Source organism: Trifolium pratense, linkage group LG2 (genome assembly GCF_020283565.1).
Source record: "Trifolium pratense cultivar HEN17-A07 linkage group LG2, ARS_RC_1.1, whole genome shotgun sequence".
Classification (NCBI taxonomy): Eukaryota; Viridiplantae; Streptophyta; class Magnoliopsida; order Fabales; family Fabaceae; genus Trifolium; species Trifolium pratense.
The window spans coordinates 10,342,226-10,368,885 of NC_060060.1; the positions used below are offsets into that span (position 1 = coordinate 10,342,226).

Consider the following 26,660-nt stretch of genomic DNA (forward strand, 5'->3'; position numbering starts at 1 on the left):
CATGACCTAGAGAGGCTGATTTGTCTGTGCAATGATTATCTTCTCAATAAATATGATATTATTAAAATTTAAACTTAAAATCTCTCATATCTAACACTTGTTGTTTACTGTTAGATCAAATTCTTGAAATTATATATTAATGGCTAAATTGCACTTTTGGCTCCTTAAGTTTCAGAAAGTTGCGATTTTGGTCCCCTATATTTCAAAATAGCACTTTTGGCCCCCTAAGTTTCAGGAAGTTGCAATTTTGACCCCCTATGTTTCAAAATAGCACTTTTGGCCCCCTAAATTTCAAAAAGTTGCGATTTTGGCCTCCTATGTTTCAAAATAGCAATTTTGACCCCCTATGTTTACCCCTTTTGCAAAATGGAAGTTCAAGACACTTTTCTAAATGGAAGTTCAAGATATTTTTCTAAATCAAAATGACATAACAAATCAAGTCATTACATATATGAAGTCATTACATAATTAAAAAGGCATAACAAAACGCACGAAGAGTTTTCAATTTCCATTGTTTCCTATTTTTGGATTTGGAATTAGGTTTTTTTTTACGTATAGTGAAAAATCCTTTTGAATAAACGTCACGAAGTATTTGGTTAATTCTTTAGGATTTGAGATTATATATGTGTGTTAGTGAAAGAATAAATTTAAAGCATGTGACTTCCTTTTATTTTTTTATTCTTTTAGTTTTTTTAATTATAAGATGACAAAAAAATGTTGACGTGGCAGCTGAGTCACTTAAGTGACTTGCCACATCAACTTTGACTCGATCAAAATTGACCTTTTGCAAAAGGGGTAAAGATAGGGGTCAAAAGTGCAATTTTGAAACATAGGTGGCTAAAATCGCAACTTTTTTAAACTTACGGGGCTAGAAGTGCTATTTTGAAACATAAGGGGCCAAAATTGCAAGTTTCTGAAACTTAGGGGGTCAAAAGTGCAATTTAGCCTATATTAATTTAGCGATTAAAATTCACTCTTAAAATAAATATATTAATTGTCTAAAATTTGAATTCAATTCTTAGGGGTACTTATAAAATTAGTAATAGAATCGTGTTATCGCACGGGTCGTAACGTTACGCCGATATTTTTTTAAGTTATATTTTGTTAATTTAAATTTTAAAAAAACGAACAAATTAGTTTAAAAAATTTAAAAAGATGGAATATGACTTAGATGACTTAGTTAGTTGTATATTTTTAATTCAGTTATCAAATTTTTGGACATCAATTATTCTTATTTTGAATACATGACAGATTTTTAAGTAAGGTTATTTTTGGATTTTGTAAAACAATCAACTTTTTTTATATAGATTAGATACGATACATACACGGTGATTTAAATTGACATGAACAAAGAAGATGTTCGAAATGGAAACAGTGTGTGTGGCTGTGGTCCTTGGAAACTAGTAGTAGTTGCAAGAGGAAATATTAAAATAAGGAGTATTTGTGTTTCCCGCGCGGAACACGAGGCATGATGAAATGAAATACGACAAGCAACCTAATTACTCCCATAACCCTACACATAACTAGAAGATCGACAGCACGGCTCTAATTAGCGATAAAATAAAATTTGATAATCCACTTATTCAATTTAAGGATGTTTAATTTTGAATTCTCTTGATTAGTTTTTTCAGATATTTGATTCTCTAATATTATTTCTAAATCTGTTGAGATTTGCAGGATTTTTTGTCTCTGACCTTTATTATGTCGGTGTCGTTTGATTTTCCTCGGGTCATGTTCAATTTCGTTGGTGTTTGGTTGTGGTTGTTTCAGCACTACCACCCTCATAGTGGTGTCTCTATCGTCTAGAATGTAGGTTGTTTTCGAGCTGAGATTCGTCTGAAAGCATTTTTCTATATTTTTGTTGTTTATGTCGAGAAATAGTATCGTACAGGACAACAACAAAAAAAGAAAGAAAACTATGACTCGGAGTGGATCTATTCATGAAAACTACTATTGTATTTGTACAGTTCACATGGTTGTTGGGGAGATATTTGGACGATGAGGAGAGTGAGAACAAGAGATTCATGGAAAATATGGAAAAAAAAAAAAACAACGAGCACGTGAGAATGAGATTTGTTTTTTTCAATTTGGTGACTACCGTGGAAATGAGAAGGGGCCATGTTCCGGTGACTTAGGGCAACGGGTTAAGCAAATAAAACTTGTAATATAATTTTGAAAATTGTATATATTATTAATATCTTGAATATATATATATATATATATATATATATATATATATATATATATATATATATATATATATATATATATATATATATTTATTTCTAACATCTGCTTTTGTATTCAATCCCACTGTTTCTAATCATGCTCCAAAATAATAGTAGTTTTTTTGGTTGAAACTATAAAAAATATAACAAAATAATTTTTATTTTTTTTAAACACAAGATATTTTATTAGGTTCTTCAAGTTTCACATGTTTTTGACTAATATGTATGATACATTGATATATACTCCCACACTATATTTTTGTGAGATCATTTGAAAAAGATTCACTTCACTCATATTTAAGTGATCTCAATTTGACTAATATTTACTCGGCTATCCGGACATAGTTAAATGTTTAAGAATTTTTTTTTTCCACCCAAACAATTATACCTTTACCCCTACAAACAATTTTTTTTCCAATTTTACCCCTCTTTGACTTCACCCCTATATATTTTTTCTTGTACATAAAAGTTTTTACCGGAATACTTCAGAAAAGAGATCTGAAATGTAGTCGCAGAGATGCTACCATAATACTTTAAGAAAGAGTTCTGGAAGAGGAAAATCATCATGAATTGATGATGCACCGATTAAGTCGTATCCATCATGCTGCCAAATTAAAACTACCAAAAGAACCACCACCACCTTGAATTATACCTCCGTGAGCTAATTCCTTCCATTTTTTTTTTTGTAGAGAAATCCTTCCATTTCTACTCAATAACAAAAATCAAATCAAACTAATAAACCATTATTCAACCTCCAATCAAATTTCACACATATTTCCATATGATTTCCACCTAACCAACACAGTAAAAACTCATCTCAATTCTCAAATCAATCTTCCAACTCCTTTTTCAATTCCACCTATTTAGACCTTCAAATGAAAACAAGTCTAAAATCAAATTCAAACCTTTCTCCAAAATCCAATTTATTGTTTTTTCTCCAAAACCCAATTTCACACAACAATATCACACACTAACAAATAAAAGGTTGGAACAACCCAAATGCTCAAAACAAAAAGAACAGATCTTCAACAAAAGTAAAAAAAAACTTCAAGCTTTGCTATTTATCTGATAATAATTTGCAGAAAATATCACATGCGAAAAAGTCAAGATTGAACACTCGTAGGCTTCTCTTCAGTCTGCACTTGAAACCCAGATTTTGTGTTTTAGCCACGGTTTAGCTACGGTTTTACTACTTATATTCTTGCAGAATCTAGTTTCTAGTTTTTGCCACGATTTAACCATGGCTAACTCTTACCAGAACTCTTTTTCCAACTGTTCCGGTATATACAATTGTTACCGGAAAACATAAAAAAAGTGTTCCGAAAAATGTTCATATTAGCCACGGTTTAACCGTGGCTTAGGGTCTGTTTGGTTCAAAAGAGTGGGAGGGGAGGGGAGGGATTTTTATAGAGGGGAGGGGAGGGAAGGGGAGGGGAGGGTAAACTTTTAATTACAAGTGTGTTTGGTTCAAAAGAGGGAAGGGGAGGGGAGATGGAGGATTTTAATTATAAACATGTTTGGTTCACTAGAGGAGGGGAGGTATGTTAAAACTAATTTACCTATTTATCCTTATAAACAACATCAAAGAGTCTACAAATCAAACCATATATTCACAACGATTTCTCAAATTTTATGATACATCTAACAAAAGGCTATATAAATACATGAAAATAATTTATTCCTAATTATTAACATAAGTGACAACTGTACAAAAAAAATAGTAAAATATAACCGCAAATAATAATATGTAATGTTTCAAAAAACAAAATATAGAAAAACGTAATAATACAAGCAAAACGTTAACTTAATAACAAATAGAATATACATTGTAATAAAAAACAAAATAATTCCCATAAACAAAAAATAGAGATAATTAATCTTTAAAATTTTAATAATGATAGTTTTGGATTTCAACATAAAATTAGGGATAATTTTGTCATTGTAATTAAAATGATAATAACATTTATTACCTTCCCTCCCCTCCCCTCCAAATCCCCCCAATTTGGGGGGTTGCAAAAAATGAGTTTATGAGGGATTTGGCTCACCTCCCCTCCCCTTCCCTCCCCTCCAAAAAAATGAACCAAACACATAAAATCTAAAATATTTCCTCACCTCCCCTCCCCTCCCCTCGAGAAACCCCGAACCAAACAGGAGTAAAATGAGAATATTGATTTATTTGTAGAGGTAAAGAGTTAAATATTGGGGTAGGGAAAAAAAATTTCAATGTTTATTCAAATGCATTAAAAAGCTAATCTAGATGAATTTTATTTTTATTTAAATGTATAAATGCAAATATTTTGGATAAAAGAGTTATAACATTCTTTTTATAACTAAAAGAGTTATAACATTCGTAGATTAAAAAGTTGTAAAAAATATTTTTTATTTTCAAATTTTTTATTTTTTTTAAGCCGATGGTGAAAAAAAAAAAATTCAATTCTTTACTTTTTTTTTTTAACATACAACATATTTGACACACAACATATTTTATCAAAAAAATAAATGAAACACACAACATATTTGACGAAAGAATTAAACATCAATTTTTCCAATTAAATTTTCTAAATCAAATTAGTCGGGCAACCCGTGCGTGTGCGTGACGCACAGGATCTTGTGTTGCCATTTTAAATTAGTTGTTAATTTCGAACTGTGAAGTGAAACTTAATAATTTTATATGCAAAATTTAAACGAAAACGTAGTAATGTAGGTATTTGTAAATATTACAAAAAAAATAATAAAATAGCTAAGCCCCCATAAATTTATAATTGGCCACTGGTATTTAACTTTAATAGACACACTTTAGTGAAAAAATATCATGTAGCACACATAAGATTCAACCATCGTTTGAAATTTCTCTTAATTCAAGTCATTGACTTTTTATTTATTTACTATTTACTTAGTCATTTAATATCGAGCATTTTTTATAATGAATAACCTATAACGGACTTATCTTTTTAGTTCAAGTATTTGTCTTTTACCGACTCACATTCACATGTATTATTTTCACAATTTCACATTTTATTTTGCTCAATAAATCATTACAACAAAACATCAATATAAATTTAGAGATGAAAGAGTGTCGATAAGTTCAAACATGATACTGAATATGCTATTAATTAATTAATAATTTCACTATCACATCATGCACAACATAGATCAATGGTGCTTATAAAAAAACAATCATAGATCAATGGTGGAGAAGAAATCAAATATTTTCGTGGCTGAAATCTTTTGTCCCATAGCATTCTGACAACTGGACCTCATTTCACAATAAATAATGATTTTGTTTCCCATACAAAAACGGAAAAGTAGGTTTGTTAAAAAAAAAATATTGCAAACATGCATGCGTCGTCTAAGTAACGTACAGTACATAAAAAATACTACTAGGAATTTTATATTAAAAAATAATATTTTACTCTTTTCGGTCTATTAATAATGATGTTGTTTCCCAAACAAAAAAGGAAAGCAGGTTTGTTATAAAAAAAAAGTATTGCAAACATGCGTCCTAACTAACGTACAGTACATAAAAAATACTACTAGTAATTTTACATTAAAAAAAAACAATATTTTATAAGAAATAATCCATTTTTTAGGATTATTGAGTAACTAAAGTAATTGGTTTATAATATAACTAAATTTGATATATCAATTAATCAATTAATTAAAAAATTAATTATTTCTTATAAAAAGATTAGAGAAAGTAACTTTTAAAAATTAATTCTTTGTTTGGATAAGAAAAGAAAGTGAGAGGAAAGAATATTGAAGGAATGAATATGAGTAGAAAGTGAAGGAAAAATGAGATGATTATTTAGTTGTTTGGTTTGCGTGAATTGAGTCTTTTTTTTTTTTTTTGTATTTGTGATTTCGTTGTCCGAGTGCGGAGTTTGTGTTGATCGTCATCTTGGTACAGCGTTGTTTAATTTTCCGTCTTATTGCGGTGTTCGTTTAGTTTATACTGAAAGATCATTTTCGGTCAATTGCAGATTCAATTAATTAATGATTTGGGCATCACGTTGCAGATCCGGAAGTATAGACATTTCATTGATTTTAATTTTATCATATTATTTGTAGGCATTTTTGTCGTTATATGCTTTTAACTTGGATAACTTGGATGCTGCGAGTTTGTTCGCAGATTCATCGTTTTTGTTTTTAGCGATATTGAGTTTTTATTTGTATCTGATGTACTCTATCGATTATTTGAATCAATGAATATCGTTATTTTTATTTTTGATAAATTAAGAGCCTCTAGATATTAAGGTAGAGATAGACATACCGACGATGTCGGCATCCCCATCTTTCCCCATCCTCTATCTATATCTTATATTATTAAATAAAAAAGAAAAAAGAAATAATTACATGAGGGGGACTAAGCCTTACCCCAAAGAAAGAAATAAAAGTGCAATATAAATCGAGTGAATGAACCGACCGTCAACACGGATACGACTCACGTACTCACAACTCCCTGCCACAAGCAGCAAGCAATAATGCTTTTTCAAGCAAAACACTCCAAAATCATGAATGACGGATATTGAAATCCCAATAGAAGCTCTAAAAGATGATCAAGGCGAATGAATCGACCGTCAACACGTAATCGATCCATGATGAAATACAAAAGCAAGTATTTTCGTTATATCATATCCACAGGGACTAGTGCAATATCAATTGTAAATATACAAATTCCATGATTTTAAGTGCGGGTTTGTTTTGATTTGGTTTTGTAACATAAAATCGTGATATAAAAGTGCGTAATAAACTTTGGATATAAAAACTTGTTGGGATCGGATTTTATCAAATCATTCACATGTATCCGTTAACTATCGATATATATATTTCATTTACCAATCATTATCGTCACGTATTACTCGTCGATCATATCTGTGTCCGGAATATGTCTTGAAATCTATTGAATCTATTAATTTTCCGATATCTCGAATCATTAATCGATAAAATAGCATTAAGCTTTAATACTTTAGGTGACAATTAAATCCCAAAATCTATGTCTAAACTTTGAAATCTAACAAGTGATTATCCTAAATCTTTGATTCAAATAACATATGTCTATATCATTTAAATCCTTTAAGATAAGCATGAAAACAAGGTTATCACTAATATTGATTGATAAATAAAACACATATAGCAAAGTTAAACTAGATTCATGATCATAATTTAATTACATCCAACCCCAACAAAAGAGATTTAGCTATGAATAGCCATGATAAACTTACAAAAGAGTGAAGATGAGAAGGATTGAAAGACCATAGGGCTTGATTTCTCAAGTTGTGTGGAATCCACCTTCAAAACCTTACTAAACAGGATATCTCTATGAAAATCGTATTTTTCTATCTGATATTAGCTAACTTGATAATTACAAAATGATCTAAAAGGCTATTTATAGACTTCTAAAAAAAGACATGTTCGCTAAGCGAATCCTTATTCGCTGAGCGAAGAAGTTACTTAACAGAGGAGGTTTGCTGACACGTGTATTAACTTGTGACTCATCACTTGCTCGCTAGGTGTTCGCTGTAGCGAACATTTTTTTATGCTGCTCGCTGCTTGCTCGCTGCAGCTTCGCCAAGTGACCTGAACTCCCTGCTTTCGTTCGCTGGGTGTTCGCTGAGGCTTCGCTGTGGCGAGCTCGTTCGCTGCAGGTTCGCTTCAGGTTCGCTGAGGACCCTGATCTCCCTGCCTTTGTTCGCTGCATCTTCGCTGCAGCGAATGCTTCACAAATTTGTTTCTTTTTCTAAGTTTCAGCCAAAACCTAACAAAATGGTTGAATTTGATAACTTTGCACAAGTTCTTAGCACACACCCTATTTACATCAAAAGTGGATTTAATTCCATGGATTTGTTATCAAAATTATTCAATAAGTGCTCTCTTTCAACATGCATTTTAACCAATATTTGGCACTTATCAAATCTCCCCAACTTAGAACTTTGTTTGTCCTCAAACAAAAGGTATTTAACAAGCTCAAGAATTTATCAAAAGAGTGGGTTTGTAATCAATCAAAGTTTTCAAAATCTTTTCTCATAACACAAGTAAAGCAATGTCATCTTAGAGACTAGTTTTCAAAACATTCAAAGAAACAAAGCATGATCATGAAATGGTTTCTATGCCTAAGCAAAATTCTCAACATTCTTATCAAACAATCAAGACTCAAGTGTTATCTCAAATTTCTCACAATTATTTCTCTCAAGAGTAAGTGTTTAACTCAATCCGAGCAATGTGCAAGCAACAATTCAATTCAAACATTCATCCAAGCAATATCACAAAGTATGCTGTCCTTCATGGATCACTAAGGGCTTTATCAAGCTTGTAATGGGGCTGGGCTACAAGAATTCATTGTTTTTCTTTGGATTCAAAAGGCCTTAAGGATAAGAGAGCATAATTCTTGAAAATTTCATCACATAAGCTATTTATCCTCTTTCACTTTCCCAATTTTTCTTTCTTTTGGTAATTCTTTATGTATGCCACAATCTTTTCTTTCTTTAATCTTTTCAATTTCAATGAGTTATTTTGATTGTAACATCTTTTTCACAATTCTTTTTCTTTTTCTCAATCACCACAACACTACTTTTTCAACCAATTTATTTATCTATTTTTCGACCTACTTCTCCCCAACTTGAATCTTATCAAAACTCTTATATAAAACAAAATACACTTGCTCTCCTATCCTAAGACAAGGGTAGAGTAGTTGTTTTTCCTTTTCTTTGGTTTCAGGGTTTATAAAACAAACAATTTTCAAAATTTAAGGCTCAAATGGGGACACAAAAGATCACTATCTCACAGGGTAGGTTAAATTTGGCCAAGTAGTTGTACTCAAAAAGAAACATGGCCTTGATCATATCCGCAACATCAAGCATACTTGTGACAGCCAGATTAAATTAAAATCAAATGAGCATACACAATTGCCGGCACTCAAAATTGTATGTAAACAATGGAAAGTTCACACATTCTCACCCGGTTAGGTTGGATAACACAAGTTTCAATCATGTTCAACAAAAATAGTGAGAATCATCTTAGGACAAGTAACACACTTCAAAAACATGTTGAGTTTCTAAGCCTATTTCGAACAATACTCAAAAAAATGACATACATCTCTACAAATCAAACTATAATGCTCAACACATTGATTTATCACAAACCTATCTTTCAATTTCAAAAACATGTGAGCTTGTTCTTCAAAATACTATTCACAATATTTCACATTACTAGACTCTACTACTGATCATTATGCATTAAACTTTAAACATCCATCACATGTTCACAACAAAACACAAAACAGGCAACACAAGTTCATACTTCCACATGTTCACATAGTTAAAACAAAAGATAAACTACTTAAACTTTAAACATTAAATGACTGAAAGCTTTTTAAAGTTCACTCATTTTGGCGAGATTTTCAGCCATCTTCTTGCTTGCTTCACTCGGATGCAGAACCGGTTTCCGAACCATATTCGGAACCAGATGCAGAACCAGATCCCGAGCCAGCATCACTTCCATCTCCCTCTTGCATAGATGCATCCGAACCAGCTTCTCCTTCACTTGCATTGTCTCCTTCATCATCAGCTTCAGCATCTGCTACATTACCCCCTCCAAGAAAAGTAGGCCTGACCTCAGGCCATGCAACATAGGCTTGGAAATCTTGCGGTGTCATCACCGACTGCCCGGTGTGCTGATTATAGAAGGACTGCTGCATTGCACTCATGGCTCTATACCCTGCATCATTCTGATCATACAAATAAGTGAAATGGTTATAAAAATTCTGATCATGAACATTAGAGGTGGAGGCCTGGGGTGGTGTGGGTGGTGGTGGTTGTTGTGCAGCTCTTCTCTTCTTCGGCTTGCAGTACCGATCCACATACTCATCATCAATTGTCCCAATCTCCTCACTTCCAATTTCATGAATGTGTATCTTATTAGCTAAACACAATCCCATAATTAAGCACGGGAAACCCATAGGGCTGGAGGATCTCAAAATAGTGGACTTAAGGTTCTTGTCAGGGTGGCCACACATGGTAATCTCTTTCATCCAACTAGAGATGATACCGGCCAAATCCACTTCAAGGCCTTCATTTAAGTAATGAATGAGGCCAATGATATTCATAGTGGCATCTGAAGGGTGGGAATTAGGTTGGATGTTATATAAAACAAGTAGGAACAGGAGTTGGGTGAAGGTGCGCATATCATCTCTAAGGGCCCTCAAGGGTTTGTTGGTTGTGCCATAGGTGAAGTCATGGTTAGGCCTTAGAAGTTTCCTTCGCATGATGTCAATGTCCCAAGTCTTGCGGGCTCGTTGCTTCTGAAAATCACACAAGGTTTCACTGGCGGGTAGGGTGAAAGGGTTGCCAAGAAACTCATTGATGGCATTGCGGTCAAAACGGATGGTTTTTCCGCGCACCATGGTGGTGAAAGAGAATGGCTCATCCTGAGATGGGTAAGCATTTGCATAAAATTCTCTCACAAAGGTGGGGTTGAATTTTTTTGGTGGGTCAATAAGTTTACCCCAACGCATATCATTGATGATTTTTGCAAACTTCTCATAGCTTCCATGCTCAAAAATATCGAATTTCCTTTCATTCCAAATCTTTTTCCTTTCAAGTATTTGGTATCGCTCAAATTGCTCCGGTCCACGAAACCTGCTGGGGTCAAAGGCTGTGTGCGATGAACTTGCTCCAGTCTTTTGCTTCTTTCCGGTACTAGCTGCTGGTCTTTTTGGTGCCATTCCTGAAATTACTTCTAAAAACCACATAAGTCTTTTGCTCAGAAAATTAGATAATTTATATTACAGAGCATGAATTTCAACTTTTGAAAGTTCCTTTCGCGAATTGTTAGCGAAAATTTCTAGTTATGAAGTAATAAGTAACACAAGGGTTTTCAGGATTTACTTTAGCAGACAACAACTATACACACACAGAGAGTTGGATTTAGGGTTAACAAATTCAATCTCTTGAGATTAGTTTGTACCATGTGTGAACCAATTTAAAAATTCAAAACAAATTATTTATTCACAATTGTTCACAATTTGTCAAAAGGAAGTACAAAAAGGAAGAGATTTGAATTTGTGTACCCTTATTCATTGAAGAAACATACATGACTACCCACAATTTTATCAAAAATTTCAAACAATCTACACAATCAATAGCATGCATCTTTCATTTTAAACCAAAATTGATGAGAATTGGAAATTGAATTTAAAATTTGCATACCTGAGTGATGGAGATGCACAAAAACTGAAAGTAGAAATGAATGGGGTAGTGGGTGGTGGTGGTTTGAATTTTTGAAGGATGGAGATGGTGGTTTGAAGAGATTTTGTGAGAAGAGGGAGTTAGAAGTGGAATTAGGGTTGAAATGGGGGAGATTCGGACTCCCTTCTGATTTTGTGGAAGTGGGGTGTGAGGTGGCATGTGAGGTGGCCACAATTGGCCAGCTGTCAATTAAATTTGAAACTGCAAATTTCGCACCGTTCGCTTAGCGAATGGATTCTTCGCTTAGCGAACGCACATCAGAAAAAATTTTCTGCATAATTGGCCTGCTGTGTCTAGCCAACTTGCTTCCTTCACAACAAAAGTGTTCAATGCATGCTAAAACTCAAAAATACTTACAAAATTGGGTTGCCTCCCAACAAGCGCTTGTTTTACGTCATTAGCTCGACGTTCTTGTTGGAGCTTCAAGGATCGGAAAGTGGGATTTTGGTAGTGACACGATCAAATTCTCCACCAAAATAGAGCTTCAATCTTTGACCATTCACAGTCCATGTGTCATTGGTAGCTGGATCTTCCAACACAACTGCACCATATGGTTTCACTTCACGGATTTTGAAAGGACCGGACCATTTGGATTTAAGCTTTCCCGGAAATAACTTCAATCTTGAGTTGAAAAGCAAAACCATTTGGCCTGGCCTAAATTCTTTGTTGACAAGCCGTTTATCATGATAGCTTTTGACCTTCTCTTTGTACAGCTTAGAAGATTCATAAGCTTGGCATCTCAATTCATCCAACTGTTGTAGCTGAACTTTTCTTTTCTCTCCGGCTTGGCTTTCATCAAAATTCAAAAATTTCAAAGCCCAATAGGCTTTATGCTCAAGTTCCACCGGAAGATGACATGTCTTACCATATACCATCTGAAAAGGTGTAAGGCCTATTGGTGCTTTGAAAGATGTCCGATATGCCCATAATGCCGCGTCTAACTTCAATGACCAATCTTTTCTTGATGCGGACACAGTTTTTTCAAGAATTTTCTTTATTTCACGATTCGAAACTTCTGCTTGTCCGTTGGTCTGAGGATGGTATGGTGATGCTACTTTGTGCTTGACTCCATAATGCTCAAGTGCTTTGGCTAGTGGAGAATTGCAAAAATGTGACCCTCCATCACTGATAAGCACACGAGGGGTTCCAAAGCGGGTGAAAATGTTTCTTTTTAGAAATTTTATCACCGTTTTGCCATCAGCTTTTGGTGACGCAATTGCCTCTACCCACTTGGACACATAGTCTACTGCCACAAGAATGTATTCATTTGAAAATGATGATGGAAAAGGGCCCATGAAATCAATGCCCCAGCAATCAAATACTTCAACAACATGCATGTTTTGAAGTGGCATTTCATTGCGCCTTGAAATTCCACCTATTCTTTGACAGTTATCACATCTCCGAGCATGTTCATAAGTGTCTTTGAACAAACTCGGCCAAAAGAATCCTGACTGCAAAATTTTTGCTGCTGTTCTCTCTCCATTATAATGGCCTCCATATGGTGAGTTATGACAATGCCACATGATGCTTGTGGCTTCCTCTTTGGTAACACATCTCCTCAATAAGTTGTCTGCTCCAATTTTAAATAAATAAGGATCATCCCAAACATATTGATTTGCTTCACGGAGGAACTTTTTCTTTTGGTGCCAATTGAGATCATCCGGTATTAATCCGGATGCTTTGAAATTAGCCATATCAGCAAACCATGGCCTTTCTTGCACCATAAGCAGTTTTTCATCGGGGAATTCTTCAAGAACCTCACGTTCATGTTTGGTCACCTCATTGTTTACAAGTCTTGATAAGTGGTCAGCTACCAAGTTTTCTGTTCCCTTTTTATCTTTTATCTCAAGATCAAACTCTTGTAGTAAGAGCATCCACCGAATGAGTCTCGGCTTAGAATCAGCTTTTGTAATTAAATACTTGATAGCTGCATGGTCAGTATACACAACAATCTTTGAACCAATCAAATAAGAACGAAATTTCTCAAGTGCATACACTATAGCAAGTAATTCTTTCTCGGTTGTTGCATAGTTAACTTGTGCATCATTTAATACTTTGCTTGCATAGTGTATAGCATGAAAAATTTTGTTCTTTCTTTGTCCAAGGACTGCACCAACTGCATAATCACTAGCATCACACATCAATTCAAATTCAAGTTTCCAATCGGGTGCTATGATTATGGGTGCAGTCACCAATCTTTCTTTCAATTCATTAAAAGCAAGTAAACATTCATCATCAATTTTAAAAGACGTACCTTTGTTAAGCAGATTGCTTAATGGTTTGGCAATTTTGGAAAAATCTTTGATGAATCTTCGGTAGAAACCGGCATGACCTAGAAAACTTCTGATTCCTTTGACATTTACCGGAGGAGGGAGCTTTTCAATGACCTCCACCTTTGCTTTATCCACTTCAATACCCTTGGAAGAGATCTTGTGACCAAGAACAATGCCTTCGGTCACCATGAAATGACACTTCTCCCAATTAAGAACCAGATTTGTTTCAACACACCTCTTCAGTACGGTGTCCAAATTCTTTAAGCAATGTTGGAATGACGGACCGAACACGAAGAAATCATCCATGAACACTTCAATGCATTTCTCTATCAAGTCAGAAAAAATTGCTTGCATACACCGTTGAAATGTTGCCGGTGCATTGCACAATCCGAAAGGCATTCTTCTATAAGCAAAAACACCGAAAGGACATGTGAAAGCTGTTTTTTCATGATCCTCGGGGTTGACTGAAATCTGATTGTACCCCGAATAACCATCTAAGAAACAATAGAACTCTTGACCAGATAGTCTCTCAAGCATTTGATCCATAAATGGTAATGGAAAATGATCTTTTCTGGTTGCTTTGTTGAGTCTTCGGTAGTCTATACACATCCGCCACCCGGTGACGGTTCTTGATGGAATCAATTCATTTTTGTCATTTGTAATCACTGTCATTCCTCCTTTCTTTGGAACCACCTGGACTGGACTAACCCAAGCACTGTCGGAAATCGGATAAATCATACCAGCTTCAAGTAATTTCACCACTTCTTTTCTTACAACCTCCTTCATTGTTGGATTCAAACGACGTTGGGGCTGTGCAACTGGTTTATAATCATCCTCCATCATGATACTATGCATACAATAAGATGGACTAATACCTTTCAAGTCGGATAATGCCCATCCTATTGCTTCTTTGTTGTTTTTCAGCACTTGAATCAGACTTTCTTCTTCACCTTTTGATAGAGAACTGCTGATTATTACTGGTTTTTGATTATCATCCCCAAGGAAAACATACTTGAGGTGTGATGGTAATGTTTTCAGCTCAAGCTTTACTTCTACCGGCTTTCCATCCTCCTTCGACTCTTCAATCTCTACTTCAGGTTGAGGTAATTCTTTAAAAGCATCACGTTGCTTCAAGAAGTCCTCAATCTCTTCTTCTTTCTCGGGGTCAAGTGCTTCGAAAGCATTGGTCAAGGCCTGTTCAAGAGATAAAGGTCTATGTGCTTGCTTTCTCACATCTAATATGGCCTCTTCAGTTGCATCAAGTTTGAAGCACATATCTTTCTCATGTGGATGCTTCATAGCTTCCCACAAATTAAAACTAACCTCCTCATCTTGAACTCAAACTTTCATCACCCCGTCATCAATATCAATCATCATACGAGCTGTTTTCATGAACGACCTTCCAAGAATTAACGGAACATCATCATCCTCTTCAATGTCCATCACCACAAAGTCTATAGGGAACATAAACTTATCAACTTTTACAAGAACATCTTCAGCCATTCCCGACGGACGAGTGATGGATTTATCAGCAAGTTGTAATGTCATTCTTGTACGTGTGATGTCAAGACCACCAACCCGTTGGATCACTGATAACGGAATAAGATTTTTTCTCGACCCCAAATCAATAAGAGCTTTTCCAACATTCACATTACCAATGGTAACCGACAACGTGACTCTTCCCGGATCTTTTTCTTTTGTCAGAAGAGTTCGTTGGATAATAGCGCTACAGCTTGCATCAAATTGAATGACTTCATCATCATTGTACTTCCTCTTCTTGGTAAGGATTTCTTTCATAAATTTTGCATATGTTGGCATCTGCTCTAAGGCTTCGGAGAATGGAATGTTGATTTGCAATCTTTTAAAGATATCCATAAACCTTGCATATTGCCTTTCTTTATCTTTCTTTGATGGAGTATGTGGATATGGTAGATGTTGAGGTGAAAAATTCTTTAGACTACTCTTCTCCTTTCTCACTTCAACCTCCTTCTCTACATTTTTTTCATTTTTTTCATTTTTTTCAACTAATTCCTCCCTTTTATTTTTCTTTGCTTCATTCTCACTTTCTCCTTCCTCCTCTTCATCTGCTCTTTTCATAACCTCCTCTTCCTTTCTCAAGTTATCACCTATTCCTTTGCCAACTTCCTTACCGCTTCTTGTTGTAATTGACTTACATTGTTCTTTTGGATTTGGTTCGGTGTTGGCTGCAAATGATCCTCCTAGATTCTTGTTATTGGCCATTTCTCTTGCTATTTGACCAATCTGAGTCTCAAGATTTCTTAACACCGCGTCATTCCCTCGTTGGTATGTCTGCATTTGTTGGTGTTGTTGTTGGTTTTGCTTTGTCTGCATCTCCATGAACGATTTCAATGTCTCTTCTAAGTTTGTTTGTTGAGATTGTTGTGGAGGTGGTTGACTGTAACTTTCATACTGTCTTTGCCTATTTGATGAACCAACATCTTGTCTCCAACCTTGGCCATAGTTTGAATTGTTACCTCTTTGATAGCCAGCATTTTGGTACTGACCTTGCCTTTGTTGAGCTCCCATGAAATTCACTTCCTCATTAGACGGAGGACAATGACCTGTTGGATGGTCTCCGGTACACAATTCACACGCTGCAACCTGTTTAGCTTTAGTTGACACTTCTTGAAGAGTCATCAACTTTGACATTTGTTTGGATAACTCCTCCACCGTGTTGGTAAGAAGCTTATTTTGAGCCAATACAGCATCTGATGGATCAAGTTCAAGAATCCCAGGCTTCCTTTGAGTTTTGCTACGTTCACTTTGTCGATCACTAAGTGACATTTTTTCAATGATAGTCGTAGCATCTGCAGCACTTAATGATAAAAGAGAACCACCTGCTGTTGCATCTAAAAGGAGCTTTGAATCCTGCAAAAGACCATTTCTAAAAATATGAATTTGGGTTAGTTCATCAAATCCATGATTAGGGCATTTACGCAGCATTGCTTTGTATCGATCCCATGCTTCACATAGAGTCTCATTGGAGCCTTGAGAAAACACCGCGATTGATGTCTTTGACTCCATGAATCTATGATGTGGAAAGAACCGATCAAGAAACTTCTCTTCCAAGGTATTCCAATTTGTCATAACTCGAGCTGGTAAATCAAGGTACCAATCTTTGGCCTTTCCTATCAATGAATGTGGAAACATTCTCATGAACACCGCTTCCTCCTCCGCTTCAGGAGCACCAAGTGAACCGGCAATTTCATAGAATTTGACCAAATGGTTGTACGGATCTTCATGTGACAAACCTGTAAAAGGGTTAGCATATAATAATTGCAAGAGTCCGGTTTTCATCTCTGTTTGTCTTGCACCTCTGGGAGGCCTTGTAAGATGAGCAAGTCTCCGTGGACTGTTGTGACATGGCCTTATACCGGCACCTTCGTTACGTGGCGGATCGTCAGCCATCTCTTCGGAGATTGAGGATGTTGAAGAAATAGAAGCAGAATTTTCTTCTTGCAGCCTCTTTTGTTTGGCTAATTGTTTCCTTTTCTTTCTTTGACTGTTATTCCTTGAAGAAATTATCATAGCAAAAGTGGATTTAATTCCATGGATTTGTTATCAAAATTATTCAATAAGTGCTCTCTTTCAACATGCATTTTAACCAATATTTGGCACTTATCAATCCACGTGTCCACTACTCCACTACTCCCTGTCGTAAGCAACAAGTGATGAAGCTTTTTCAAGCGAAACTGTCCAAAATCAATGAATGATATATGGATATTAAAATATCAACCTCTGACAATACTAGTCTTGTTGAAAATCCAAAGAATCAAAACCATTCGGAAGCCAGATCGAGAGATGGTCAATCAACGAAACTGAGCACCACGAACACGAGAGTGACCAAAGTCTATTGCTATGATAATTTATTTATAAATTATATTATATACCTATTTTTACAACAAAATTTATCATTCCAAAAAAATAAAAATAAAAAGTATAACAAATAAAATTAAAATAAACTTTTAGCAAATAAAAAATAATTGGGTAAATGATCATTTACCCCCCTGCAAAATAAGCAAATTTTCGTTTACCCCCCTGTGCATATTTTTTTTCTGTTTACCCCCTTGCAAAAAATAAATTCTCTCATTTTGCCCCCTGACTATACAGCAGGACATGTGACTGTGCAAATCTGCTGACGTGGCTTGTACACATGGAAAAAATCATTTATATTTTTTTAAAAAATTCCACGTCAGATATTTTTTTTTATAAAAAATAAATTTTTTTTCCTACAAAATAAAAAAACCAATTTTCTTTTCCCAAAATTAAAAAAAAAATTCCTACAAATAATTTTTTTTCCTACAAAATTTTAAAAATTATATTTGTTTTCCTACAAACGAATTTAAAAAAAAAAAAGTTCCTCCCAAAATAAAAAAACGAATTTTCTTATTTTACTCCCAAAATAAAGATTTACTCCGAAATAAAGTTTATTTTCAAATTAAATATTTTAAAGATTTATTTTCAAATCTCTTTAAATTAAAAAAAAACATAATCTTTAATTTTTAAAAACAAAACTTTATTTTTTTTGTTAATCTCTTTGAATTAAAAAAAAAAATAGAAGAAGAAGTTTTATTTGTGTTTTCCTCTTCTACCAAAATTATATGTGATATTAAATTATGCAGCAACAAAAATTAAGCAAAATTATGCTTCAATTCTTATCTGATATTAAATTGTGCAGCAACCTTAGCTTGTACTATATCTGCAGCACTAAATTACGCAGACAAAAATAAAGATTCTATTTTTTTAATTAAAAGATATTTGAAAATAAATCGTTAAATTCTTTATTTTGGGGACAAAATAAGAAAATTTAATTTTTTATTTATGCAAAAAAAGTTATTTTTGTACGAAATCTTTTATTTTTTTTTTTATTTTGTAGGAAAAAAATTATTTGTAGGAAATTTTATTTTAAATTTTGGGAAAAAAAAATTCGTTTTTTTTTCTGTAGGATTTTTTTTAAAAAAAAAAATTATGTGACATGGAATTTAAAAAATAAATATAAATGATTTTTTCCACGTGTACAAGCCACGTCAGCAGATTTGCACAGTCACATGTCCTGCTGTACACCTAGGGGGCAAAATGAGGGAATCTATTTTTTGCAGGGGGGTAAACAGAAAAAAAATCTGCATAGGGGGGTAAACGAAAATTTGCTTATTTTGCAGGGGGGTAAATGATCATTTACCCAAAATAATTTGAGTTTAATGAACTTATATCGTCAGCGTAAAATAATATTACACCAACAGTTAATAAAAAATAATCATTCTTTCATGTCTGTGTAAAAATGTTTACACTGACCGTGCATATTCTTTAAATTCAACTAATTTAATATATAAAAAATAAAATAAATTTAAATTATTAAATTCAAAATATCTTAAATATTGATTCAATTTTTGTCAAGTAGCCTAATGACTAGAAAATACACCTTAAAGGTGAATATAAGTGGAGTGTTTTAGATTCAAATCCGGACTCATGCGCATATAGTACGATGTCCCTACCATCTAGCTAAGCTCATTGGGAGGATTCGATATAAATTTTATTGTGAATTATAAAAATGTCCTATTATATTATTTTGTATTTATTAGTTATTTGAACAACTAATTTTAATTAGTGTTATCACCTACCGGTCAGTTATAAATTATGAGTCATCTTCTATTTCTACCAAAGAGAACTTATGATTATATAAATGTATGCTTTTTCAAAGAGCAGACCGAAATCTGGGTCCCTGATTCTAATCATAAAAGATAATGTTATCTAGTCTTCCATAATAATCCAATAAATAAACAAAAAGGAGTTTAACCTCAAAGAGAACTCTTAAAAAAATCATAAAACTTTGATGCTTCACGTGTGGAAAGGAAAAAGGTGTGTTTCATTATTTTTAGAAAGGAAGACAACTTTGATCGAGACCCACAAATCTTGTCAAATTTTAATATGGACTATTTTATCAAGTGGTTCATGGTGGACCAATCATGAATAACATTATAACGAATACGAATTTTATAAAATTTACCGTTGGATTGAAAGTTTATATCATCTAGATATTCCATATAAAAATATAGAAAAATTGAAAATCATTTGATATGTTATTGAGACACATCAAGATTAACGGTTTATTATTTAACGTAAATCTTATTGGGTCTCAATAACATATCAAATGATTTTCAAAAAATTTATGGATAATCTATACAATATAAACTTTCAATCCAACAATGAATTTCATAAAATTCATATTCGGTAGATTATTTGTCCACGATGGACCACTTGTAAAGGTGGTCCACTATAGCATTATCTTATCTTACTGGTATTGCATTTTCCAGTTGTTAGCTTCGATTTGAAATTATTAATTTAAAATAACATGTCCAATGTCAAGCAACGAATGTGACCAAAGTACATTAATTAACCGGGAATATATGTGTTTTTTTTTTCCTTCTAAAAAATTATTAAATTTAGGTTTTTTTTTTATTACTATTACAAAACTTTCACCGTCATTTTAATAGTTGATTAATTTCTATTAGAAAATATACATATTATTGTTGGGTATAAAATGAATTTTCCTCTTTCAATCAATTTTTGTAAGAGAATGTTAACGTGTAGAAATAATTTTTTGGAACTTGTATATTTTTACTTTTAAACATTATACTAAATTTTTTATATTATTAAATATAAATTTTTTATATTATAATACTTCTTCCGATCTTTAATATAAGAGGAAAATTACTTTTTAGATTAATTGAGACTTTTGTATAACGATTATCTCTCAGCTTCTTTCCGACACACCTTGTGCTTGAGGGACTGCGATTTGTTTTAATATAATAATTTCACTTAGGACGGAAGGGAGTAACTTTAACATATAAGACACATATTCTTAGCACTACTCTTACTAGTATTTATAAAAGTCATAGATCTGAGCACTTTACTTAAAGAGTTAAATCTTTGCCACTTTAATCAATTTAGTTTTTTTTTTTTTAATTTTAATTGAGACTCAATTTCTAAGGTCATGCTAAGAAAGTCTCAAAGGCACGCGTTATTTAAAAAAAAGTTAAGAAGTAATTTACATTTGAAATGACAATTTGTAAATTTTAAAAAGTTAAATACATCATTTTTTAACTCAAATTTTTTATAATTATTTTTTTAACAAATATCCTAATCGTAAGAACACATACTCTCGAGCATTTTTTTTCAATTTTTACTACTTGCAATCATTTTCAAAAGAATGTATTTACATTTTTTGATAAATAAAATGAAAAGTACTTGTAAAGTAAAGTTTCAAAAAAGAGATCGAAAATGTTTTTTGACTAAAAAATAAAACTAAAAAGTTGTAACGTGATGTGTGGTCCAAATTAACAACATTATGTCACATCAATAAATAAAATTTTATATAATAATAAACTAATAAAAAAATTATGAAACAAAAGAATTTAAATCCCAAATTTAAAAATGAGAAGATAAAATAATATTTTAGTTAAATTAGGGAATTAAAAATACATTTAAAAAAGAAAAAATAATAGTAAACAATATTAGAGACTCAACTCAAGTATATATAAATATGACCAATATGGGCTAAAAGCACTATATATCATCAATATTATTATTAATTCATTCTTTCTTCTTCAGTTTATATTGTGCTATAATTAATATAACCATGGCATCAACATGTGATAAAGGATTTGCTGATAGTTATATGATTCTGAATCCAGAAGATGCTCATTTCTTTGATATTATTCGTATTTTATTTTCTCGTAATATAGGACATAGAAAATTTGTGGATAGTAATGCTGAGGGAGATGTTGAAGGAAGCTTTAGAGGTAGATGGCTTATATTTATCTCTATTGTTCTTCAGAAGCTCATGTTGTATATTGCTAAGCCACTTAATAAGTTTGGTTCTTGTGTTGAGATGTTGATTAATCTCATTTCACTTAATGGAGGCATCACCATGATTATAATTAACTTTCTCTCAGGTTGGTTAATTAATTAATTTTCTTATTATGTGTTAATTTATTATGTTTGTTTCACATTCACTTGTATTTGCTTCCGCGTTCTTCAAATCTTTGTTTGAATCGGATCCTGATTGAAATAATTTTTGATCGGATATTATTTACTTCTTCATAGAAAAGGTTGAGAGTTGAGAAGGAGAAGAAAAAAAACGAATCAGTTGTAAATCAAACAGAGTAGTAGTAAATTGGAGATGAATAATTATGATTATAAGTTATGCTATATTCAACTTTAGTAAATTAGTTTTATTTTTTAAAGTTAAAGATGAACTCAAAAAGTGTGAATCAATATCAATATATGTACATGTTCAACCGTGTTGATTTGTTGCTTGTATTATCTTTTGACTAGATTTAACTAAAGCAAAGCATATCCTTTTGGATTCTGAAGTTCGTATGATCGACTAAAGATTTTTTTTTTCTTTTTATTTTTGTTTAATTTTTTGATTTTAAGTTCAAATTTAGTATTTTTTTTTGTCTAAATCATTCAGTTCACAATAAAAATAGTCATAAAAAATTTGATCGAAATTACGTAAGTAATTATTCAACATTCATTATTTAAGATGACTTAAACTTGAATTCTTTAAAAAATTCCATGTGAGAGCACCTCCAATATATGGTAAATTCTGCAAATGGAATTCTGTGACTCCTAACAATTAAAGTGATATATATCATCTTAAAATAATTCATTTATTTTTTACTTCAACAGTACAACTCTAAAAACCTCACATTAAAATGTCACAACCCAAGAGTACTTAGATGAGATTGTGCGGGTCTTTTCTAGCTTAACCAATGTCCTGAGTTCGATCTCTGACTTGGGCATACAACAGTGTTAAAACTCTTAGGAAGAGTTTGCCACCCATTTGGATCCCACAAGACTCGAAATATTAATCTCTGCAGTTGCGCGCAGAAGATACCCGATTTGCACCAAAAAATGCCACGTAAAAGAACAGTACAATCATGATGCAAAACTTCAATAGTGAACTTACTCAATTTGTTAAACGTATTTTACTCTAGGCTGGGGGAGAGGGTGAAATACCCTTTGGAGATGCTCAATTTCTTTTAAATTGTCTTTTTTTAATGAAACATTTAGTTGTTTGTTGATATTGACTTCATTTTGGTAAACAAAAAACAGGTAAGTTGGTAATCCCAAATCCAAAAGAATCAACATTCTTGTCTTGCATTGGAAATTTGGATACAAGAGTAAAATTTGATAATATTCTGAAGCATGAAGACAGCACATATTATATTTCTATATCTATGATGGCTTCAAAAGCTGTATATGAGAATGAAGCTTACCTTAAATCTACTATCACACGAGACTGGAAGGTACAATATTTACTTTTGTTGAGTTGTATTTTTTTGGGGTACATTGTTGAGTTGGATTTGGGTCCTATTAGGGGTTTAGTGAATTCACAAATATATCGACTGCAATGCAGTCAGTCACATTTAAACCGTCCGATCAAAATTGAACGGTTCAGATTTTAAAATAAGATTTTATAATTAAAATTTGACCTTAAAATCTGAGCCGTCTGATCTGGATCAGACGGTTCAAATCTACTCCTATTACTATATATATATATATATAATAATTGTTGTTTTAATTTCTTTTTAATTATATATCCCTGATTTCTTTTTTATTCTTACAGATGGAATATGTGGGATTTTTTGATTGCTGGAATGGTAAGAACTAAAAAGCAAACCAACTCTCTCTTATATATATATATATATATACATTCTTTGTGGTCCAACAAAAAATATAGTACATTCTTGTGGTCCATGTCAAAAAAATAAAATAAAATTCTTTATGGTAATTAATATAATAAGAATAACACTACGGGTCCGTTTGGTAAAAATAAGCTATAAGCTAGCTGATAGCTGAAAAGCTGGCTTATAGCTGATAGCTGAAAAGCTAGCTTATTGAAATTAAAGTGTTTGGTAAAATTAGCTTTTAAAGTGGTTATTAAATATAAAATTACATAATTGATAGTGGGTAGTTTATTTTTTAGAGTGGGTAGTTATTAAATTAAAGGGTAAAAATGGAATAAAGTGTAAAAAGCTATAAGCTATAAGCTCAAATGCTACTTGAAATAGCATCTGAAAAAAAGCTATAAGCTAGTACAAAAAACTTGTTACCAAACACCTCTAATTTTTTGAAACAAGCTTATAAGCTCATATAATAAGCTATAAACTAGCTTATTTGTGTTACCAAACAGAGCCTACATATTCATCTCTAAATATAAGATTTCTTTGAAAAAAATCCCGGAGACAAAAAAAAATCAGTGTGGTATTAAATTTATTGACAATTGATATTATTTTTACCATGATAATTAAAATGGACCGGCCGGTTCAACGGTTTAGCCGAAACTGGGTCTATCTCCTAACCCTAATCCACATAGACCAATCAAATTGTTTCATTTAGCCACATCATCCATTTAAATCCAATTAAATCAGTATATAATGTCACATCATTTCTACTTATATTATTATTATTATTATTATTATTATTATTATTATTATTATTATTATTATTATTATTATTATTATTGACATCTCTATTCTTTTCATATTCTACATTTATATACTTATGGCTTTTTAATATACACTCACTCAAACATTTACTTAGCCTTTACTTTTTTTGGCGAATATAATAACTTTTGCTTACTATATTATAATAAGGAGAATACAAATTGTAAAATGCCACCTCACTTTTCCTTAAACCAATAATATTTCTTCATTTAACCACATCAATCACTTACAATACCACCTCACTTCTCCTTAGAAAATAAATCTTTTGAATCTCAGATTATCTATTTTATTATTATTATTTTGATAATATTTAATGTTTCAGTTTTATGCAATTGTAAAATAAAAAACAACCGCATCACACCCGTGCATCGCACGAGTAAGAGTCTAGTTATAATTAAATGTATGTAAGTAAAAAAATAATTAATGTTTTTGAAAATTTGAAGAAGTCGGGTCTTATCAAAATGGATAAAGAAAAATCTCAAAACGACTAGTTATATTTGAAGACGGAGGTAGTAATAAATAAGAACAAAAAACAATACTTGTGACCATATAAATATTTTCATATTCATGAACTTCAAACTTACTCCATCCGGACACAATTATAAGCAAAAACCACTTTTTAGGTTAATTGAAAAACCAATGTATTTGGTCAATAATATAAATTGGATACATTGTTTTTTCAATGAATATAAAAAGTGTTTTTTTACTTATAATTGTGTCCGGAGGGAGTATTAATTATGATTGTTGAATTTTCATTTTGAATTAATATGCACATGGCAGAGTATCAAGGAAAGGCCTCAACCCAAGTCTTAATATTATTGGACAAATACAAGGACCGTGACACTTATGTAGTAGCTTTCAGAGGAACAGAACCCTTTAATTCCGATGATTGGTGCACTGATCTTGACATATCTTGGTATGGGATTCCTGGTGTTGGAAGAGTTCATGGTGGATTCATGAAAGCCTTAGGACTACAAAAAAATATAGGATGGCCTAAAGAAATTCAAAGAGATGAAACACATGCCCCACTAGCCTATTATATTATTAGAGACATACTAAGAAAAGGTTTAAGTGAAAATCCTAATGCAAAGTTTATAATTACTGGTCATAGTTTAGGTGGAGCATTGGCAATAATTTTTCCAACAATTATGTTCTTACATGATGAGAAATTGTTGATTGAGAGGTTAGAAGGGATTTATACATTTGGACAACCAAGAGTTGGAGATGAGATATATGCAGATTATATGAGAGAACAAATGAAGGAACATTGTATAAGGTATTGTAGATTTGTTTATTGCAATGACATTGTTCCAAGGTTGCCTTATGATGATAAGGATATGATGTTCAAGCACTTCGGTGACTGCCTTTTCTTTAATAGGCGCTACGAACTTAGGGTACGTACATTTTATTTAATCTTATTTTAAATATGTCGAATATTACATGTGAATATATATTTCGGAGATGGATTTATGATGTAACGCAGTTACAGTTGTGGACCGTCCAATCCGAATAAACGGACAAGATTGATTTCCTGCTGTAACCGTGTATTTTATAATCAGGACCATCCGATCTGAGATTGATTATTGTGGGGGAATCCTGGTCCGAATATTTCTTATAGCTTGATTTTAAACTTTAATTCGTCGCTTCAACCTTCGTTGGTTGATGCGTAATGTATGATGAAGATCTAAATTTGCATTTTTTTAAAGCATTTGAAATTTCGACTTCACAACATATTTATTTCATTTCATTATTTAATTTCAATGCAGGTTCTTGATGAAGAACCAAACAAGAACTATTTCTCACCTTGGTGTATAATACCTATGGTATTTAATGCCATACTAGAAATCATAAGGAGTTTTACCATTGCATATAAAAATGGACCTCACTATAGAGAAGGATGGTTTCTCTTCTTTTTTAGGGTGGTTGGTTTACTTGTTCCTGGATTACCTGCTCATGGTCCTCAAGATTATATTAATTCAACTCTTCTCGGATCAATTGAAAGACATTTCAAAGAAGATTGATGTATCATTGTTTGTTGATTGATAATAAGCTTATAATAGAGCATGTTAATTTGATGCTTCAATTTGGCAATGCAAAGTTGTCATGTGTAAACACCAAAAGTGATATGTGTGGGTTTGGGTAAATACTTTATGAATGAAGAAAACGATTGGTCATGGGAATTTATATTCAACTTTACAGAGGATAAATACTTGGAGATATAGCTAGGGTCCAATTTATATTCAACTCAGTGTTGTGTTCATGGGAATTTGTCAAATGTAAAAATTTTAAACTATAAGTTTTTGATACCAAGAAGAAAAATCCAAGTGTTCAAGATTTGAAGAAGTGATGAAATTAAGAATATGTTGATTTATATATACTTGCCTG

General features: G+C 32.5%; 4 protein-coding genes across 4 annotated transcripts; 1 reads left to right on the forward strand and 3 right to left on the reverse strand.

Moving 5' to 3' along the window:
- Nucleotides 1-9,480: 9,480 nt before the first annotated feature.
- Nucleotides 9,481-10,548, reverse strand: LOC123910011. The gene has a single exon (XM_045961033.1). It carries the CDS (start codon nucleotides 10,486-10,488, stop codon nucleotides 9,646-9,648), a length of 843 nt encoding a protein of 280 aa, XP_045816989.1. The 5' UTR covers nucleotides 10,489-10,548; the 3' UTR covers nucleotides 9,481-9,645.
- Nucleotides 10,549-11,892: 1,344 nt separating this feature from the next.
- On the reverse strand, nucleotides 11,893-15,042 carry LOC123904141. Its single transcript, XM_045953836.1, has 5 exons — nucleotides 14,349-15,042; nucleotides 13,908-14,237; nucleotides 13,095-13,802; nucleotides 12,305-12,791; nucleotides 11,893-12,259 (listed from the first exon to the last, which is right to left on the reverse strand). Exons 1-5 carry the CDS (start codon nucleotides 15,040-15,042, stop codon nucleotides 11,893-11,895), a joined length of 2,586 nt encoding a protein of 861 aa, XP_045809792.1.
- Nucleotides 15,043-15,081: 39 nt separating this feature from the next.
- On the reverse strand, nucleotides 15,082-17,172 carry LOC123904142. The gene is made up of 2 exons (XM_045953837.1): nucleotides 15,807-17,172; nucleotides 15,082-15,734 (listed from the first exon to the last, which is right to left on the reverse strand). Exons 1-2 carry the CDS (start codon nucleotides 17,170-17,172, stop codon nucleotides 15,082-15,084), a joined length of 2,019 nt encoding a protein of 672 aa, XP_045809793.1.
- A 4,081-nt stretch (nucleotides 17,173-21,253) lies between these two features.
- Nucleotides 21,254-26,646, forward strand: LOC123909652 (triacylglycerol lipase OBL1-like). The gene is made up of 5 exons (XM_045960526.1): nucleotides 21,254-21,716; nucleotides 22,882-23,075; nucleotides 23,396-23,429; nucleotides 25,056-25,669; nucleotides 26,042-26,646. The coding sequence occupies exons 1-5, from the start codon at nucleotides 21,401-21,403 to the stop codon at nucleotides 26,294-26,296; spliced, it is 1,413 nt and encodes a 470-aa protein (XP_045816482.1). The 5' UTR covers nucleotides 21,254-21,400; the 3' UTR covers nucleotides 26,297-26,646.
- Nucleotides 26,647-26,660: the final 14 nt, after the last annotated feature.

What these genes read in the sequence shown, in the direction of transcription:
- LOC123904141 (XM_045953836.1), bottom strand. Translation starts at nt 15,042, where the DNA reads ATGAAGCATCCACATGAGAAAGATATGTGCTTCAAACTTGATGCAACT. An exon ending in GACCGAAGGCATTGTTCTTG is followed by an intron (nt 13,803 to 13,907) that starts GTCACAAGATCT and finishes GAAGTTTTCTAG; the next exon opens with GTCATGCCGGTTTCTACCGA. An exon ending in CCAAAAGAAAAAGTTCCTCC is followed by an intron (nt 12,792 to 13,094) that starts GTGAAGCAAATC and finishes ATGTTGTTGAAG; the next exon opens with TATTTGATTGCTGGGGCATT.
- LOC123909652 (XM_045960526.1), top strand. Translation starts at nt 21,401, where the DNA reads ATGGCATCAACATGTGATAAAGGATTTGCTGATAGTTATATGATTCTG. An exon ending in TATAATTAACTTTCTCTCAG is followed by an intron (nt 21,717 to 22,881) that starts GTTGGTTAATTA and finishes AACAAAAAACAG; the next exon opens with GTAAGTTGGTAATCCCAAAT. An exon ending in ATAGGCGCTACGAACTTAGG is followed by an intron (nt 25,670 to 26,041) that starts GTACGTACATTT and finishes ATTTCAATGCAG; the next exon opens with GTTCTTGATGAAGAACCAAA.
- LOC123904142 (XM_045953837.1), bottom strand. Translation starts at nt 17,172, where the DNA reads ATGGCTGACGATCCGCCACGTAACGAAGGTGCCGGTATAAGGCCATGT. An exon ending in TGAAGAGGAGGAAGGAGAAA is followed by an intron (nt 15,735 to 15,806) that starts GTGAGAATGAAG and finishes AAAAAAATGTAG; the next exon opens with AGAAGGAGGTTGAAGTGAGA.
- LOC123910011 (XM_045961033.1), bottom strand. Translation starts at nt 10,488, where the DNA reads ATGCGAAGGAAACTTCTAAGGCCTAACCATGACTTCACCTATGGCACA.